Below are 20,329 nucleotides of genomic sequence, written 5' to 3'. Positions count from 1 at the left end.
GTGCAATCATGTTTCCCTTCGCTCTTTTAAGCCCTGGAAGCTTCTTCTTTTTTTGTAATTTTTTCTGTATTTTTTCTCAATTATCACAATTCTCATTATTTTATATTTAGTGCAGACGATTAAGAAAGTAATGCCCAACTCATTTCTAAAAAGTAGGCAAGAACAATGACAAAAAAAATAAAATAAAAAATTTCACGCTAAAAGAAACAAAAAAAAACAACAACTCACACAAGTGTAACTACTTAACCATCACATCAGATGCCTGGGAAACTCATTCCCATCATTTTCTTTTCTTAAATGATATATGCAATAGAAAATAAACAGGTAAACAATTAATATAACATGGAACTTCGTCAAAATGTACATAAAAACTGGGCATATTTTTTTTTTGTCCTGGACGTGTGTTTGTGTGTTTGTGATGGAAAGGAAGTTTCCTCCTTTTTAAGGCTTGATTATGACCGAAAAAAAGGAAAACGTTTATGAAGTGAGGCTGATCAATGGCGTTTTCTCGTGTCACGGGTATGAAAAGCACACTGACCTGTCAAGTGCTCAATTTGGTGGTAAAAAAAAAGAAAGAAAACAAAAAGAAAAAATGACTGAGTGCAAGCAAGTATTGCATATTCTTTTCCTCATTATTCATCGCTGGGAATGAAAAAACAAAACAGGAAGACTGAAAAGAAAAAGTAGTCGTCGTTTAGAAATTGCAGCAACATCCATAAATATCAATACACTAGTGTTAAATCAGAGAAAAATGGTTCGACGACATCAAAACCTGTTGGTGAATGACTGACTTTCGACTGATCGGAGTGAAAACGATGGGATTTTCGAAGCATTGGACGACCGATAGTGGCGAAATGTAGTTGAATGGAGAGTAATACTGTGTATCATCATTAGCAAACGCCGCTATTAGCGCTAATTTCACTCTCTCCAGGTTACTACACGTGGAAGGTGGGGTGAAAATGTGAAAAAATAGTCTCCACATTACAGCTTGTGCAATAACTCAGAACTAGACCATCGCTCAAGGCACATCGATGTGGAATTGTTCGTGCAGTTTGAAAAGACAATGAAGTGCGTACGTCGCTCTTGAGACATGAAAATGATTGTTCTGACGGGAATAAAGGAGGAAGGGAGACGACAAGCTGAGAAGAGTCAGAGAGATGTTTAGCTGGTTGATTGTGAGAACAGCAGTAAAAATGCCCTTTTTTAAGGGACCAAACAAATAGTTGATCGGCAAGTGCCCGATGTTGGGATTACAATATTTTTCACACTACTTTAACTCTACGTAATCTAAGTAAAAATTTGTCACTAACACTAGAACATGCAGATTATTATTATTATTATTATTTTAAACTTTACTGAGCTTTGATCGACGGTGGATGAGACTGTAAGTGTGTGTGTGTTTATATATATATATATATATATATATATATATATATATATATATTTCGTACAGGAAACGAACAAAAACTCAAAAACAACAAAATCGCATGCGAGGGAAGCTGGATGCATTTTTTGATCTTCACATTTTTGCGCAACACCTTCTGAAGTGTTTGCGAGGAAGTTAGTTCAGTATTTCGCCCCTTGCTTTATACGTGTTTCGTTGCGTTCGTGATTTCGCAAACTGCTAATTTTCTGCGTACGTTATGCGCTTGGATAAATTAATACAATTGCTGTAGCGTTTTGGAAACGAACTAGCAGGAATCCTAAAAAACAGTGATATTTCTTAAAGGGACATTTGTTCTATAATGCTAAGAAAAGATGAACAAACAAACACATAAAAAACAACTAAAGAAAAATCAATTACAGCTCCCCTTATTTCTCACAAGGCTATTTGTTCTATTTTTCCTCTTTACGTGTTTTTTTATTTTTTTTTACCCCGATATTTTAGAGTCCTGGAGGTGTGAACGGACTAGGAAGAAAAATATATATATTTATATATATATACTTTTCAACAATCGCTTCAACGATCTATCTTACAAAGATATTTAACAATCCAACATCTACCCAACAAAATTGCACTTTCCTCAATTCAGTTTTCACTGTTAACCTTTTCTTGAAGTTTATGGAAGATCAAACCTTCACTCGGCCCTTGGTGTGCGACAGACCTTCCTCTGGGGTTTAGTAGAAAGAATCGCAATGATTTTTGTACGAAAAACACAAAATATGAACATGCCTCCAAGTGGGGAGATCTCCCATTAGTATACTGTAAAATGACCTGATATCAAACATCACTGTTCATGACTTCTTCATCGCCTGCCCCAAAATGACACCAAAAAAAAAAACAGAAAAAAATGGGAGCGAGGGGTTCGGTTGAGTCCTTGAAAGGGTTCTTGATCTGACATGGTGTTGATGGTGGTGGTGGTGATGATGGTGGAAGGGGGAGGAAATGGTCCTGGTCAGAAGACGCAATGGAGATTTTAGCTGGTGGTATATCTGACCCAGGCGAAACCTCCAACGTTCACGATACGAAACCGGATTGATCCGTCAAAACACGAGTGATTGAAAGGCAGAGCTCCGACCTCCAGGTGGTTGTGGGTTCGCGACCCTTGGCCGCAGACTGTGTTTGATTCGAAACGCCTCAGACTTCTCTTTAAGACCACAGGCACAGATGCGGGAAGCTCTTTGATTGTGTCATGTTACGTTTTCCTCGTCTATCTGTGAGGGTAAACCGAAAAATACAAAACAAAACAAAACAAACATAAAAAAAAAAAAAACGTGCACGTTTCCGAGAAAACAAAGCTCTTGTTTTTTTTTTCGAGCTCCACCCTCAGAAGAGCTGGACAGCTACTATATATGAATATAGGCATGTAAACCATACATATGGAAGAATACATATGGACTATATAGATATATAGTAAGTGGGTGTAAGCGCGTTGAGTCGGTTCCTCTTGTTCCAGGGCTTGGCGGGGTTCTGCTGGAGCCATGCTGTGGGTCTGTCCAGTACTGGGGCAGCAAGTGGCTTCTCTCTGTTCAGACTGGTGTACATGTTTGCGGGTCGTACTCAGGGGAGACAGAGGGGGTGGTCGTGTGACCTCGGGAGCGGCCGGTCCGTGTCGGGAGTCTTTAGCCCAGGTACCACTGCAACGAGACCGAGAGGAACAACATTGGTGAGGTTTGGTGTGCAAGTTAACCATTCAATGATTTCAATGAACAAGCAGTACCATCAACGCAGAGTGAACTATACAATGACTTCCAATGGTGTTAACTGGCTAATTTCATTCCTTTTTGGGCTGCAATCTGACCTTTTTTTATTACACTATCATTCAAAAGATATCCATTTCAAATAAATGTCTATTCATCAAAATCAGTTTCCACAAAAACATTAAGCAGCACAACAAATCAGCATATTAGAATGATTTCTGAAAGATCATGTGACAATGATGCTGAAAACTCAGCTTTGCATCACAGGAATAGACAACAGTTACTTTAGATTGTAATAATATTTCACAATATTACTGTTTAAACTGTATTTTAACAAGTAAATGCAGCCTTGATGAGCAAAAGAAAAGAAAAGCTTTCTTTCAAAGGCATACAAATGACCCCAAACTTTAAACGCCACTGTGTATTTTATTATTTTGATTAAAATGTAAAAAGCAATTATATTTAAACAAAAATTAAATAATGTTAATGTTTAGCATTTACATTTTTATAATTTTCTTAAGTTAAATAAAGTTCATTTGTGACATACTTTGTGATTTGTAAAGCAATAATGAACAGAAAATGTTACTAAAATGCTGTTTGATAATAAATAGACTAATATAGTTTTTATATATATCTTATTTACTTTCTTAATCCATGTTCCTGGTTTTTCTGTGCAGGATTCACCAGTGCATGTTAATTTAAAACTATTGTATTATAATCAAGTTGTATTTGCAACACCTCCCTTCCAGCCACCTCTCATATACAGTAAAGATCAATTTTCATGATTCTATCCATTCTCAATGGATACAATAGATCCTCGACCTACATTTTCTCTCATTACACACTTTCAAAATGACAGCACACCACAGAAGTAAAATCAGTTGTGAATGCAGTTGTTGTAATGTTGACTAAGATCCCCCAAACCTTTTGTTTTGACTTTCTTTGGCGGGTTTAATGCTTTTTTTAACCTGTAATTCACACCCTGAACATCCGTACCTGTAATACACTGCCAAAAAGAAAATCAGAAAAAGCTTGTTCTTTTCTTATGGGATCGCTTATGTCTCGTGTATCAGGTCTTAAGATGGTGCTTGACTCTGTGAGGGCTCAGCTCAACAACATTTTCTTTTCCTGTTCCTGTCCATCTCTGAATGCCTTTGCAGCACTTTCCGCCACGCGGCGTCTGTCTGTAGACTGGAGTGGTGAGGTTAGCGAGCTGCACCCTGTAATCCTTCAGTGAAATGGGCTTATTGATTGCTGTGCTCCATTGTTCACGTTTCCAGCAAGTGAGCAAGTGTCGTTCGGTGCTCGCCCACTTTTTCACTCCGTTCTCCCCTCCCCTTTCCAACTTCCCTCCTCCCACCAAGTTCAAGTTCATCCTGGTGTTACATCATGTCTGGTTGCCAGGGACAACCAGACAGCCGTATACGTGACTATCATTAGCAAGGCCGGGCCTCGCGCCTCCTTATCCCTCTTTCTTTCTCCCCCTCTCTGATCCCTCTTTCCCTACTCCGTCTTCCTATTCTCTTTCTGGCCGGCGTTCTGTCCGAGCGATCCGCCCCATCCGGCCTCTGCTGCAAATACACACGCTATTGATTCAGTGTTTGCAGTGATTCACATGCTCCCCCCACTGCTCAACTCATAATGCTTACACACTGTCCGCCAATCACCAGCCTTGAGTAATTAAGCCCACTGAGTTCTCAGCCAATCAGAGAGAAGCACTCAAGGACTGCCTTCTAATTACAAAACAAGGCTGCACATCACTGCCCTGCACACAAGACTCAGTTTCTTGTTTTCTGTTATTATTGCTTAACCAACTAATTACAAACTTTTTGTTTCAGACATTATATATATATATATATATATATATATATATATATATATATATATATATGATGGACATACATCACACTGAAGGTGTAATATGTCAATATTTAATTACCGTAAGCATTTTTAAATAATGCTCTTTTAATGCATTATATAAATAGACTTCAAATAAAGTGCATTTATATTTTTGTCTAATACTCAACACTAAAAGCATAAGAAAATATTTCATTATTTTAACTGATGTGCAGTGTGAATATTTAAACAATGCATCATATAAACAGTGTATTTTTAATTTTTGTCATATTATACCTAACACTGAAAAGTGGATATTTTGTTATGTAAAATCATATACTACATAAGATAAAGGTATATGTAAGTATTATTTATTTAATATACGTTTTGAATATTTTATTAATGCATTATACAAACAGACTTCACATAAAGTGTCATTTTTTGGTCTATGGAGTGTATTTAATTTAATATTATATAATATTTACATACCATACTTCCAAATACAGTTTATATATAGTCTGCAAACATATATAGTGCTTTATTAAAACATTCAAAAGACATCAATAAAGATATTAAAATATGCATAAACCTGCATATTCTGTTTTTATAGGTGCATAATATAATATCTATATATTAAAACTGGCTGTTTTTGAACAGATATAACAGATAATAATGTGCAATTTAAATACATTAATATTGCATTATATATACGGTCTAGGCTTTATTGAAAGCTTCAGCAGGCTAATGCGGTAAATGATCCAAAGTAGTTAAGAACAATGAAATGATTTGCGAGATTGAGTGGATTCTATCAGGTTGGAAATGTCCCAGACATCGGCGTGGAAGGCTCAGGCTTACGGCTCGTTTAAATTCTATTGCTCACCGCAAGCGCAGCGGAGAAACTGGAAGGTTAGTTTTTAATCAATAGAAGTTGCTGAGTCTGGACTTCTGCGCTCCGGTGCAGTGCAGCTTCCTTGTGTCTTTGTCTATCGGCTCGACCGCTCTGAAACTTTCCCTCCCCCTCCCTCCCTCCCTCCCCTGTCCTGAGAAGACTTTTGGAGACGGCGTTCTGCAAAGAGAGCAGGAGCGTGTAAGCTTCTCTCCGATACTCCCCGTAACTCTGTGGACAGTGGGCTTATGTTACCACACAGAGGGGTGTGCTGACAGCTAGGATTTAGTCTGCAGATACCCAGCACAGACAGACAGACAATATAGAGTGTAAAATTACAACCTGTCATTCTCACGTTTGCAACATGGGTGGTCTTTCATAACCAGAACAAACGCAACTAAATCAAGAGACAAAACTATGTGCATATCATTTAAAAACTATATTTTGACATGATATGATACAGGTTATTTGACTGGTTAAGCGACCAGTTACCAATAAGCAAAAAAAAACGTAAGACAATTTTAGTAGTAGATTAGTATTACTACAAACAATAACCAATTATGTATAAAAGTGCAAACATCTGTAAAAAACGAAACTCTAGTGCAAAACTTGCCCGAAGCACAAACGGTGTGGGATGAGCTATGGGTTTTTTCAATTCCCAATCCCTAAGTATAATCAATAATAATGATGATTCTTGTCTTAGCAAGCACCACTAATGAATCTTTTCATTAGCTCTCTGCTCAAAAAAAGTTCTCAAAAGTCCTTTGCGGTGATGTGGAACGCTGTGCCAGAAGAATTAAAGTGGTTTCACACACACACATCCATATCCGTTTTATAGACTCTCAACTAATGGATGGTTAGATTTAATTAGGGGTGACGGAACTTAGACTGGTGTAAAAACATACGCGGAATAAAACATCAAGTGTAAAAAAAGGATCGCTTCCTAACAACAATGATGCATTGTGGGATAGCTTATCTTGAACCAGGAAGACCATGTGAGCATTGAGACAGAGCACAACAGCAATCCCAGATCTCAGTATCTCTTCCTTATCTCTTAGGGGACCAAATCGGGAAAAAAGCGAGAGCGGGAGTGAAAAAAGCATGATTCAGCGTAAAAGTGAATGAAACGGTGGTATAAGGGAGAGCCAGACACCTGAGGGGCAAACATGAAATGCGACTGACGACACCTCGGTCTGGTAAAACAACCACACAAACATCATCTCCGATTGGCCTCTTAATGGAGCGTTTCTTGTTCCTAAAGGTTCTGTTTGGATGGAGCTTCAAGCCGCCCACACAGAGTCAACGGGTCTATGTGTTCGCTTTGGCAGAAGGGATATGTACGGGATTAAGTCATTTCCATGCAACTACAATGACGTACTGGCCTGCGGTTAGCATTAGCTATAGAGCCACAAAGGGTTGTTGTGGGGTTTTGAGATGTCCCTTTCCCAAATGAATTGTACTTTTGAACCGTCTCTTTTTAACGATTCAATTAAGAGCTTGTGAGTCAATTAACCTCACTTAAACACAAGAGTATCGGAAACTGCCGTGAATCGCAAGTGTGTAATAGTGACGCATGGATGTCGGCGATGCTCCATTCATTTTTGCAGCTAAAAATTGGTAAAATTTTGAAAACGCAATACACTAAAGTAGGAATTGTAATGCAACATTTAAGACCATTTATATATTTAATTTGGACAAAAATGGTAATTTTTTTTATATATTTTAATATAATACAAGCATTTATATAAAAAAAAAACTTTTAATAACACACACGCAAAGTATAATATTTGTATAAAATATGTTTAAATAAAAAAATATTCTACTTATATTAGAAATAATATTAATATATAAATAATAACAACACAATATGTAATTATATATTGTATATACTATGTGTGACAGATATCACACTGCAGTTTTGCTTGGCTAATGTACTAATTAATAGATAATGTATATTTTTTTATACATGTATAATAACGTTCATTCAGTTTTTCATTAATTACAAATCAGAACACAATATGAACGCAAAGTTGTGCATGAATAACTGTATATATATATATATATATATATATATTAGTACTTGTACATTATTGAAATATCATTTTTAAATGTATAGATATATTTTTAAATAGAATTTGTGAATTATATATATATATTTGATTTCATGAAGTTAATGTATTAGTTAATGTATTGAACTAAGATTAATACATGCTCTAGAAGTATTGTTCATTCTTAGTTCATGTTAACTAAAGTAGATAACTAATGTTAACAAATGGAACCTTATTGTAAAGTGTTACCAAAAAATGATATCATTTTTTGAACCAGCTCATTGAAGCAAACCGCTGCAACATGCTTATTCGCCAAAATGAATTGGACCTCTGAGCGCTATTGGGGTTGGTTTTAAAGGATGTACGTCAGCGGTTGTAATTGACGGATAGATAGCTGTAGTCAACCCATCAATAGCCTTAGTGTCCTGTTTGAAAGCCCTCAAGGTGAAAGCTGTATTAATGTAATGAAAGAGAGGGGGGCGGAGGGGAAGGAACATCATGCAAATAACACACATTGCAGCACATCTGCCAGAGCGATATAAGGTAAGACATGCAGAAAGGAAAAGGAAGGAGAAAGGAAATGAAATGCAACGGTAACGGTTAATAGACTTAGAGACAGACTGCAGCTGAGTTAAAGGGATAGTTCACTGAAAAACTCGGCCTCGTGTCATTCCAAACATGTATGACTTATTTTATATTCGATGCAACACAAAAGACAAGAAATTGGGAGCGAAGCTTTCACGCTTTAAAAAGGAACCCTAAAAGTATCATAAAAGTGATATGTAAGTCTTGTGCTAACTTTGTTCAAGAAACTCATAATTGCGAACCAATCATTCTTTTGAATCAGACCTTTTCATTGAATCAGGTAATTCAGTTCACAAAAACTCTGAATGTTTTGTGAATAAATCATTCTTTTGAATCGAATCGTTTCATTGAACAAACATTTGATTCACTTCACAAACAACTCTGAATGACTTGTGAACAAATTCTCTTGAAACATGAATTTTGGTAGGTTTCTCAAACAAAGTTTGCTTATGATTTCTGAAGACTCGGAATATATCACGTGAGTCATATGGCTCACTTTTATGGTTCTTTTTATTGAATCTGTTGATTCCATTCACTACTGATCCGTTCACAGCTCACTGGAGGTGAAGATTTTCAGTGAATAACAACTTGATTCCTTAAACAAAAGTAATGTTCAGCTTCAGAACACTTGATACAGTATATAGCAGATACGTCATATTTTTTCAAGTTTGAAAGCCTCATGCATTAATGCGCAACCAGCACATTCTCCAAAATGTCTCCTTTAAGTCATACAGGTTTGGAACGACGTGACAGAATTTTTACATTTGGGCAAACTATCCCTTTAAGACCAAAAAGGAGTTAAAAAGTTGGGAAAGGATCGAGAAAGTTGGGCGTAAGAGATTAAGGAAGAAGGATCAGAAGAGATAGAGCGACAGAAACGGGGTGCTGGGAATCTTGGTCTGGTCCTTTAACTGGCTGTCAATGGCAGGAGTAATCTCATCAGGTCGGAGGAGTGCTGAGTCAGCAGCCGCGCTAAAGTGCCTGAGGATGAGTGTCATCTCAGAGGAATTCAGCCTCATGTAATGCAAACCAGCCCGGGCCTGGAGAGCAGTGCTTATAAAAGCCATCTCAAACCCAAACCGCCCAGCCACGTATTACAGCTCCCCACGGGACCCCGCAGACATTTACTACATTATTTATTTACATTTTGCCATCAGACGCTACGGGGAAAAAAAAGAAGAAAACGGAGAGCGGCAGTCCATTAGACGACCCCAAACAAACAGCTCCCACCTGAGGGGGATATAAACATATTCATGTTGTTTATTATTAGAGCGTGGCAGCGGCGATGTTCGCAGGTGTGAGGGAAACGGTCGCTCTTCTCTTTCCCTCTCCAGATTTGTGGAAGCCCGTATGCGTTCCGACAGAAACAGGATCCTGTGATTTTCTGGGGTGTGACACGGAGCATAGAGTTGAAATCAATCTTGGGTAATTAATTTGTGTGTCCGGCAGTCTGGCGCTCTGCCCTCTCCTGGCTTCGGGAAGAAACGCACTGTGAAAATTTGTTTAAACGGCACTATTAAGGAGGCGTCGCTTTCCCTGCAGCCTTTTTCAGGTTTCTTTGTCTCCGGAATGAACGTTGATTATGAATTCGAGTAATAATCGTTAGGCGTGTTTTGCGGGGACATCTCCGCAGATGCTTAACTACGGCAAATTGACGTGGAGGACAAGAGTCAATTACTGATGTTATCTCTCCCGCATGCTAACGTTTATAGGAAGCGAATAAAAGCCAAGGGTGCCGGCGTTCTCATCCCAGCCTCTATGGGGCCGATTTACTGCCTGCGTTTGAGTGTGTGTGTGTGTGTGTGAGTCACACTGCAGTGCCTATCTGCGCTCCCCATCACACTCAGTTCCTCCCAGCACGTTCTGATTAAAAACGCTGTTTATGAATCATTGCTTTATCTGCACCGCTTCGGGACCGGGGTCAGGCTGCAGTCCCCGCACGCGTCACAATTAAACACAGATTACGGGCCTGTGCACGTTTTTGTTTGCAATTTTTATGTGATTTATTGATCATAATTGATTAATTGTTGGTTTCGTCAAGCATGCATGCAGATCTGCCTTCAAATATTATCCTTAACTAAAACCATACAAAAAAATGAAATAAAAATATAAACAAAGCAAAACTGCAGTGTGATTTCGGTCCAACCCAATAAAATTATTGTATACATTATATAACTATATACAAATTATGCATATGCATTATTTACTATATGTTGTATATTATGTGTATGATAATTGTATATTATATTTTTTTATAAATACACAATATATAACTATTATATATATATATATATATATATATATATATACATATAATTCATAATATTTTCAATTATTATAGTTACATAACATTATAATATCACCTAGGGAGGATAATAAATAATTTTTATTACATTTATTAAATAATTAATACATAAAAAGGCAGCATGATTCCTGCCAAAATGTATATAATCTATAATGTTATTATATTATATGTAATGTTATGTTATTATATATTTAGATAATCAAGCAAAACTGCAGACACATGTATGCCTATAATAATCATGCATGGATAATAACCTATATTATACAAATGTTTTGGAAACTAAAAAGTGGCCCCTCAGTTTGAACAGGCGTGACGCTTCTGGTCCCAAATCCTCGTCCGTATATCTCCGCATGTGCTGCCAACCTTTCCATCTGAGAGGGCAAGCGCCAACAGCTCCCATGGCAGCAAACCCCTGAGGGCGCTGCCACCCTCCCACCACCCTTCTCTTTCATTCCCGTCCCCTCCTCCCATGGCAGACCCCTCCATCATACTGTCCCGTCTCTCGCTCTCTGCCTGGTTACCATGGCCGGGCCGCTAGGAATGTTTACAGTTAGGGTCACATCATTCTTGTCTGCCCGTCACTTTCGTTCTCTTTTATACCCCACCCCCCGAAACACGCCGGCCACCGCGGGTAACTTTTGTCCTCCCCGCCCCAGGGTGGTCCGTACCAGCTTATGAGGCCAATGAAATGGTGCGACCGAACCCTGCCGTGGGGTCACAGGCTCGTCAATATGGCCAGTCTGAGACTCATACAGTGCTTTAATATAAACTCACAGTCCAATCACTGTCTGGCTAGACAGAGCCTCAAAGAGTTCACTGACACAGTGGGTGATGGCACTCGGGAGACGTCGCTCGCAGCTGATCTGAGTGTTTCATTGCCCTCGTTTCTATAGGATGACAGAAAGTGGCTTGCAAAAATCCTCATATGGTCTCCATTTCAACTTCAGTCTTGTAGTAAAATGAGAATGTTGCTGTTTTAAATACGTATAATGAATTAAGCAAAGAAGCACAGCTTTACACCTGCCCGCAACAATTAAGGTGTGCAATTATTTGTTCGCTTGCAGTTTTACGATGTTAAAAATGAATCGGCTTGAACATCAAACAAGACAAAAGAGGACTGAAACAAAAGAGTTTGTCTGAGAGAGTGTATTACACACAAACATAGCAATGACCAACATAAAAATCTAAACTCCAGCTTACAAAAATAAATAAAACGAAACTGCAACTATAATGCTCCTTACAAAAACGAAAATTGTTTTTGCCTTCATTTTGAACACATTCAGATTATATAAATGTATTTCTTGCTTGTAATAAATAAATGTACGGATACCAGTACAGAACCTTAGATGTCACCTGAGCAGGGGAGGGAGAGAGGAAAAGGTGATCGAGAGAAGGACAGAGAGAGAGAGAGAGAGAGAGAGAGAGAGAGAGAGAGAGAGAGAGAGAGAGAGAGAGAGAGAGAGAGAGAGAGAGAGAAGGGGTGGCAGAGGCGGGCAGGAGTAATAAATAAATACAAACAATAAATAATAACAACCCCCCGCTCCCCTCCCAGCCGGCCTGACAAACACCTGCCTCCATTCTACTGGGGGATGCGTGTCTTGCGGCCTGCGACACAGTCAATAAATCGATGGGAGGCTGCAGGCCTCCGGACATATCTCACACACACACACACACACACGCACGCACGCACGCACGCACGCACGCACACACACACACACACACACACACACACACACACACACACACACACACACACACACACACACACACACACACACACACACACACACACACACACACACACACACACACACACACACACACACACACACACACACACACACACACACACACACACACACACACACACACACACACACACACACACACACACACACACACACACACACACACACACACACACACACACACACACAATCTCTCTCTCTGATCCAATCCAGTCTTGAGTGCTTCTCTGAGCGTGGTCTCATCTCTGCTCTCTGTCTGTGTGTGTGTGTGTGTGTGTGTGTGTGTGTGTATTATAGCTGCGTTTACAGAGGTAACTGATGCTCTTTTTTCAGTTTGCATGAGTGCAGGTGGCAGTGTAGGCTGCATTTGTCATTGTAGATATGTGTGTGTGACGATTAAGGTTACAGGCGGCATTTCAGTCACATTAGCATTTACATGACTGGAAAAAACAAACACAAGTTCATTTACATTAACAGGGCGATCCTGATGTCCGTTTATGAATATATGAATAGCAGTGGTTTACTGATATGGGTTTTAAATGCCTAATGCACAAACTGATAACTACAGACTAGCATACTATCTATTGTTTTATCATTTGATACAAAAAAAAATTATGTGAAAAGATTTTTTTTTTTTATGTGTAAAATAAATTTTATATCTAATGCAATAACACTTTTCATGTACAGTTTAAGTGACCAAATATTTTTTTTACTTGAAACTCAAACGTTTAAACAACATTTACTCAACATTTAACAGATTAATACACTGACTTAGGTATAAGCATGAGGAGAGCCTAAACTACTAGCTTTTTCCCTTTTACTAGTTGCTAAGTCAGCTCTGTATTATAAACGTTCTTTTGCTCAAGTAAATGTTGAGTAAACGTTGCGTAAATGTTTAATTGCGGATCCTGACAACCTCAAAACAGCCAAACGTCGTAACAATCACGTGAAATATTAATATAATAATATTATTGGTTGATATACTGTATAAATGTTGAGTAAACTGTGTAAATGTTAATTGAAATTGAACAGTTTGTTTTATCAGTTATTGGCTGATCCTGACAACTTCAAAATAGCCAAATGTTGTAACTGCCATGTCAAATTATAAATTGTAACTAATCTGTAGCATGCAGGCGACTGTACGTGTGCAAGGGGTATAAATCAAGGTTGCGGTCACTGTGCTATTGAACCCGAGTCTGAACATGCCACACAATAAATCAGCTATGAGCTCTCACAGTGAGCGAGGGAGTTATATGAGCTGGCATAACTGCTGAAAGCCTATTATGACAGACAACAAGCATTCTTGATGGACTTTCAGGGACTCGGTGGATCTGGGCATATGTACTCACCTGAGGCTGCTGAGGGATATTTACAAAGCTGGGGTCTCTGGGGCCCACGCTGACAAAGCGCTGAGCGGGAGACGTGCTCGGTGTGGAGTAGGCTGTGGTGAGAATTAAACACACACACACACACACAAAATGAATATCAATATTGTATCGGGAGCAGTGCAGCTGTTGAGAGGAAGGCTTGATACGGACACTGCGCATGTTTGATGGGAAATTCTATTCATTACATTTAAAAAAAAACACACTGTAGATAAGCATATCTGAGATCTGAGACACTTCCTCCTGGTTTCAAAGACAAGGCTTAAGCCTAGTCCCAGACTAAAATGCATGTTTGAGCTGTTTTAACTGAAAGCAACTGAGACACTTTCCCCCGGTTTCAGGGTGTTCACACTTGTAGTTCGCTTCGCTTGGTTCGTTTGGTCCGGACCAAAAACAAAACAAAAAAACATTTAGTCCAGGTCCGCTTAGCGTTCAGATTGGCATTTTTATCACCGAACCTAAAGACATAGATATACATTCACAACCTGATTGGTCGGTTTTTATTACATATATTTTGTGACACAACTTACCTTACATCCAAAACAATGCTATGTGCTGGGCTAAATGCGCTCGATGTATGTGCGTAGCGTAGCCTGCATATGATGGTATTTTGACCAGCTGAGAACCCGTGTTCACGTGTTCATGACGGGTAACATCACGATTATGACGAGAAAAAAAACTATATGCGTGAGCATTCTGTCCTTTTTAGGGTCTCATCTTCCTGTTTTTGGTTTGTTTACATGTCTTTGGTCCGTGTTGCGTTCATATTTCATTCAATTTGCAACAGAGTTCGTTTGGAACTCTTTTCAGCGGTCTCGGTCCGCTTGTTTGGTGCGCACCAGGGTTCAGATGGCAGCGTTCACACTTATTCAAATGAACCGAACCGCACAATCAGAGCAATCGCACCAGGGTTTGTTTTAATCGAACCAAACATGCCAAGTGTGAACACACCCTCACAGACAAGGCTTAAGCTAGTCTCAGACTAAAATGCATGTTTGAGCTGGTTTAACTGAAAGCAACTTGCACTGGTATATCTTAAAATATGTCAGTGTCATTGTTTTGTCTCAAGATTCACACAAGTAATGATTTTTTTAAGGCCTAATCCTGGCTTAATCTAAGCCCTGTCTGTGAAACCAGGCTTTTATGTTTGGAATTGAATATTAGGTATGTGTGAGTCAGAGCTTGTTGTTTTGGGATTGTTTAAAATTGATTATATTTAGTTATTTAAACATTTACAATAGATAGATAGATATGTAAATAATAATATTAGATATAAAGGAGGTCGAGTACTCACTTGGCGAGGTGGGGGAGTTGCCCCCTCCCTCAGTGGAGGTCGAGGGAGGTTTGGAGTCTGACACGGGCAGGGGCACAGGGCGTGCCATCGGGGGAGGCGGAGGAGGCGGCAGCATGGGGGTGGGCAGGAACGGGTTGTGCACCTTCCCTTGACTGCTCCCGTTGGGCTGGATAGAAACAGGACATGAAAAACATGAAAACGCACCCCGAGTATCAACTTCCGGACACGTATGACCAGCAGGCACAACAGAAGCATCTCACACGTGCGCGTCAGAAGAATGTGCTCAGCAATTTTTTTGCTGCTCCCAGTCATAAAAATAATTCTGCTGCTGTGCGCACTTCACCGTTCATAATCTATGACCCAAACTGCACGCTGTCTCTCCCCAATCAGGGCCACGTCAGTCTGCCCAGAGCCGGGTCACTCTATCGAACCGGAAAGGGATTTATTAGCTCCACAACCTGCTGAAAACTAAGGCATGGAGAAGGTGGACCTTCCGTATCATGTTTATAATGACATGTAACTTTTAGTTTAAATGGCTAGATGATTTCTATTTGTGTTATGATTGTTTCAAATATATAGTATATGCATGTTGATTTATAACATTAATATTTATTCATAAAGTTATATATATATATATATATATATATATATATATATATATATATATATATATATATATATAGGGTGCATTTATGGACAAATTCAGATTTAGTTCAGGCAAACATTAACTGTAAAGGAAGTACTCAAGGGGGCGCTACAGTTAGCTTCAAATTCTTTGCATTTAGACTAATAGTTTTATTATTACAGTAGCTAGGGCAAAACGTCACCATTTTAACTAACTTTAGCTACTTTGTTCAACTAGGTACTGCCTGCCATGCCAGTAATTGACCTAAAAAAAAAACTAACCATAGAAGAAGACAGTTTATGCAAATGTCTGCTATAGTGCCCCTTGTGGCAATGTTGACAATGTGACACTTATTTTCAAAACATAATGAAATTAATTTATTTTGGATGTGTAGCAAGAAGCATACATAGTTGCATAGTAGAGTATGTTTAAGGTCTAAATCTCTTCAAACTTTTGTCACTGTACTGGCACTGAACAACGGTGCAAGTCACTACGAACAAGACAATGACAGACTAGCCAACTAGTTTACAGGGATACAAAACATGACATGAAATTAGTGGGAGTGTATGTATGTAGAAAATGCGCCTTCTTACATTAAGGAAGCCCACCTGTCCAGCTTGCTGACCACTGTCAGGGCAGACAAGTTGGACAAACTCCTTGAGCGTCTCCTGGGGGTGGTAGCGGATGGCGTGGTGGGAGAAGTACGAGCCGGGCTGCTGGATGATTGGCGACGTCGGGAAATGAAGACTTGACGGCGTGGCGTGAGGACTCGCTGGAAAAGAGACAGAGAGAGGAGCTCGGTCAGAAAAGGATAGAGGGAGAGGAAGGTTGGAGAAGAGGAGCTCCATGAGGAAAGGATGTGGACATTGTGGTGAGTTTGTGCTTGGTTGGATTGCTCATGCAGATGGGGACATACACACAAAGGTGGCGTGTTTTTGTGTGGGCTTGCTTCCCACATTCATGAGGTAACGTCGAGCGACTTTAGTAAGCGTAGATGCTATATTTGATTTAGCATAAAAGAACATGAAGCTAGAAAGTGTTGAATATCTACTTACCCCATGTCTCCAAACCAGTATGACTTTCTTCCACAGAAGACAAAAGAAGATATTTTGAAACTGTTTTGTCTATATAATTAAAGTCAATGGGGTCCAAATCAACAATATTGGAAAAATGTTGACTTTCATTGTAAGGATGAAAAAATATCTTTTGGGTTCTTTGGAAAGTAAGTCATACAACGACATTAGGATGAGTAAATAATGGGCCGTTCACATTTCTGGAGTTCTCGGGAGCGGAGGTGCTCATTGTTGGTATAGTGTTGAATGGAAACTACAATACATATAATTTTTGAAAAAAGAAAAAAGCATTTCTATGATTTAAAATATTGATAGATTACGTTGGTCAGAAGAGGGAAAGATGTCAAATTTGCCACCACTCCCTCACACTCATCCAGCAACGTTAACAATTTTCTGTAATTTCGTGGCAAGGTAATAAAACAAAAAGTAAAACATTACAAATAACATAACATTTAAAAAATATATAAAATATAAAAACTTTGCTAGATAACCATAGAAACACGTCATCACAGTCTGTAAAAAGGGTCCTTGACCGAATTTTCATTTTTGGATTCCTCTAAAAACGTATTACACCTGGCTGTACTTTAATCCCTTACGGCCTTGTTGTTGTTCACATCAAATTAAAGTGGTATCTACCCTGACTCAAAAGGTTTGACAGCACACACTCGCACACAATGCATGCACCTGTTCGTAACAATGGGAAAGCACCGCAATAACCAGCTGTTCAGTCAACAACACTTGAAAAACGCACAGAGCGCGGTACTTGACACCAAAGGGCGCCAGATCCTCATTCTGTGATTCCTTTTTGCATCATTACGACCGATGCAACTAATAAAATGTCTCAGAGACGTATCGTTCCTCGGCTCTCTCGCACCTTTCTGGCAGGCCTTCGGAGCGCTCTGGGACTGACAGTCCTTTAATGGATCGAACCTTATCAAGTATTTAATTGTAACGGCACAATCTAATTAGGCGGCTCTTAATAGAGGTAATATTCAGTTATTGGTTATTAGTATAATGCCTGGGATGTGCGGCAGCTCGGGGTCTTTAAGCCTGTGATGTATCGCAGCAGAGTTAATAAGACTCCGCACTCACCCTCTCCAATCTCTCGCTCTCTTTCAGGAGAGATGGTAAGCTGATACTACATAAACATTGTTAAAACCACAGCCCCCTGCTGCAGTAATTCACTTAGCTCTGGCCTTGATTTATGGCTCTGTCAATAGAGGGTGACTGGAAACTCTGGACGCTGGGGCTGCGATGTAGCCATTGTATTTACAGTAATAATGGAATGGACGACTCTCTTCTGCCCTTCTTTTGGTGTCGTTCTCCGTCTTACCTTTCCAGATGCCGTCTTTTCATGGCCTGGCTCTTTCTGTTGGGGGTAGGACGCAAACTTTTATGAAGGAGATGCGAAGACACGTTCGCTGTCTCTTTACCGTCTCTGGCGTATTGGATTAGCCCGAGGCGCTGCCGCAGCGACCGACCCCCTCTGAGACACACCCTTTACAAGGCTGAGTCAGGATTTGAGTGGACGACACTCTTGTACTTAGCACAAATGCTAACAAACACACACATTCAGCCCCAGTATACACAAAACTGCTAGTCACGTTGCATAGCCCAGTGATAATCTCGTCAACGCAATTGCAGACAAAATGCCCTTAAGATTTTACTTTGTCGACGATAACAAAGACAAGATGAAAAAAAGAGCAAACTAATTTGGATAACTGTGTGTGTGTGTGTATACACACACACTTTAGAATATTTGGTTTCGTTATCGTCAACAATTTTTTTATTTTTGTTGACTAGAATCGGAGTAAAACACTAAAAGTAATGAAAATGAAATGACAAAGTATTCTTTTCAAATATATTATTCATAAAAAGATGATCAATAAAACAAAAATGTAGAAATTATCACACCAAATGTAACCGGAGCAGGACATGGAAACCAACCGTCCCAGAGACTGCATTAAACGGCCTTTTCCATGAAATTCGCAAGTACTATCTGCAATCCAAGAGCTGACTTAATGAAACACTTGAGCAGCATATGGTTTCTGCTCCGTTATTCTAAGAAGTGGATCCAACTGGCATCGCGGCATCTATCTGGAGGCAACATGTTGAGACTGGACCGCTTTCGTGACGTTTCTCCTCGCCAAACAAAACCATTTTTTCAAACGTCGTCAATCACTCGCCCTCACGAGGATAAACGCGTACCTGTTCAGGCTCTAAATCATCACGGGGTCGGTTCTCTAGAGCCAAACGAACTGTAGATCAGTGTTACAGTTTTGGTAACCAGCTTGCGTCAGCTACAGCGAAACCTACCATGTTAATTATGCAAATTGGCACAGTCAATTAGTGCGGAGAAAAAAAACTCTTTTTTTTTCTTCTTCACTCGCTGACAGAATCTAAGTGTTGTGGAACGATAGCCAATTACTTAAATGGCTTGCTCCCATGTCATGTTCCTATTCATTTAATGGTGGTTATTTGGACGGAAAATTGCAAGTAAACAAAGTTTGACCGTGTCTCGAGTTGTCAAGGCTGCTGGACGACATAATTCACTTTCAAGGCTGTCAACTCTTCCGTCTTCAGCGTTCCCCGTTGCACTAAAATGGAGACACCGTCTCCTGTGCCTTACTATTCATGTAGCGCATGTGGAAAACCCCACTGATGTGCAGAAAGAGGCTTGATGAATTAAAAAGGGGTGGTGATGAGACTAATACCAGAACACAAGCGTGAGAAAGAGAATAGCCATGTCTTAACTACAGACACCAGGAGATCATGGGAGCCCCAGGAGAAGAGTCTGATCCTTAGAAATGACTTTGTGCTTTATAAACCAGCGGGTTGTTCTAGCAAGCGTGGCGCCATGGCATTAAATGGTGTTAATGGGTAAAGAGAACCTGGGGTGTAACTCAAGTTAAAACTTAGCTTAGTTGTGGCTAAATGTTTGAGAGTTGCACCATCAAACTTAGTTGAAGCCGTACCCTATGTGTAAACTATAAATGTACAGAAGCCTCCAATCATGAATAATGGTTGAAAAAAATAGTAGACTAACCAAATTAAATCAGTGAGATCTTTAGATGTGTATGATGACATTTACACTCATTTACATTTTATGAGAGAGAATATTATGAGAATAACTGACTTGAACGCTCTTCAGCACGAAACTGTTACTTATGCATTTCAAGTTTCAAAACAAACAAACAAATAAATATAAAGTAGTATTTATTTTATAATTGATAATTTTATTATAGATATGTTTTATTTTATAGTATTTTGTTTCACTATATATTATTCTTTTTTTTAGTTTTTTTAATTATTATTCATTATCAATAATGCATTAATAATACATTTTATTTTAATACCCATTTATTTATTAAAATTATTAATCTATATGTATTCATTTATTTAA

General features: G+C 39.1%; 1 protein-coding gene across 8 annotated transcripts in view; it reads right to left on the bottom strand.

The window, feature by feature from the left end:
* Positions 1-1,873: 1,873 nt before the first annotated feature.
* Positions 1,874-20,329, bottom strand: part of nfia (nuclear factor I/A) — a 151,646-nt gene continuing 133,190 nt past the window's right edge. For all 8 annotated transcript variants that reach the window (XM_079592157.1, XM_079592159.1, XM_079592158.1 and 5 more), the window contains 4 exons: positions 16,447-16,625; positions 15,229-15,394; positions 13,899-13,990; positions 1,874-3,078 (listed from right to left, as the gene is read on the bottom strand). In XM_079592157.1, the coding sequence (XP_079448283.1) occupies positions 3,064-3,078; positions 13,899-13,990; positions 15,229-15,394; positions 16,447-16,625 (452 nt within the window). In that variant the 3' untranslated portion in view covers positions 1,874-3,063. The remainder of the gene's footprint in view (positions 3,079-13,898; positions 13,991-15,228; positions 15,395-16,446; positions 16,626-20,329) is intronic.

Source organism: Phoxinus phoxinus (assembly GCF_949152265.1).
Source record: "Phoxinus phoxinus genome assembly, chromosome: 20".
NCBI lineage: Eukaryota > Metazoa > Chordata > Actinopteri > Cypriniformes > Leuciscidae > Phoxinus > Phoxinus phoxinus.
This window is presented reverse-complemented; position numbering and strand designations above follow the sequence as displayed.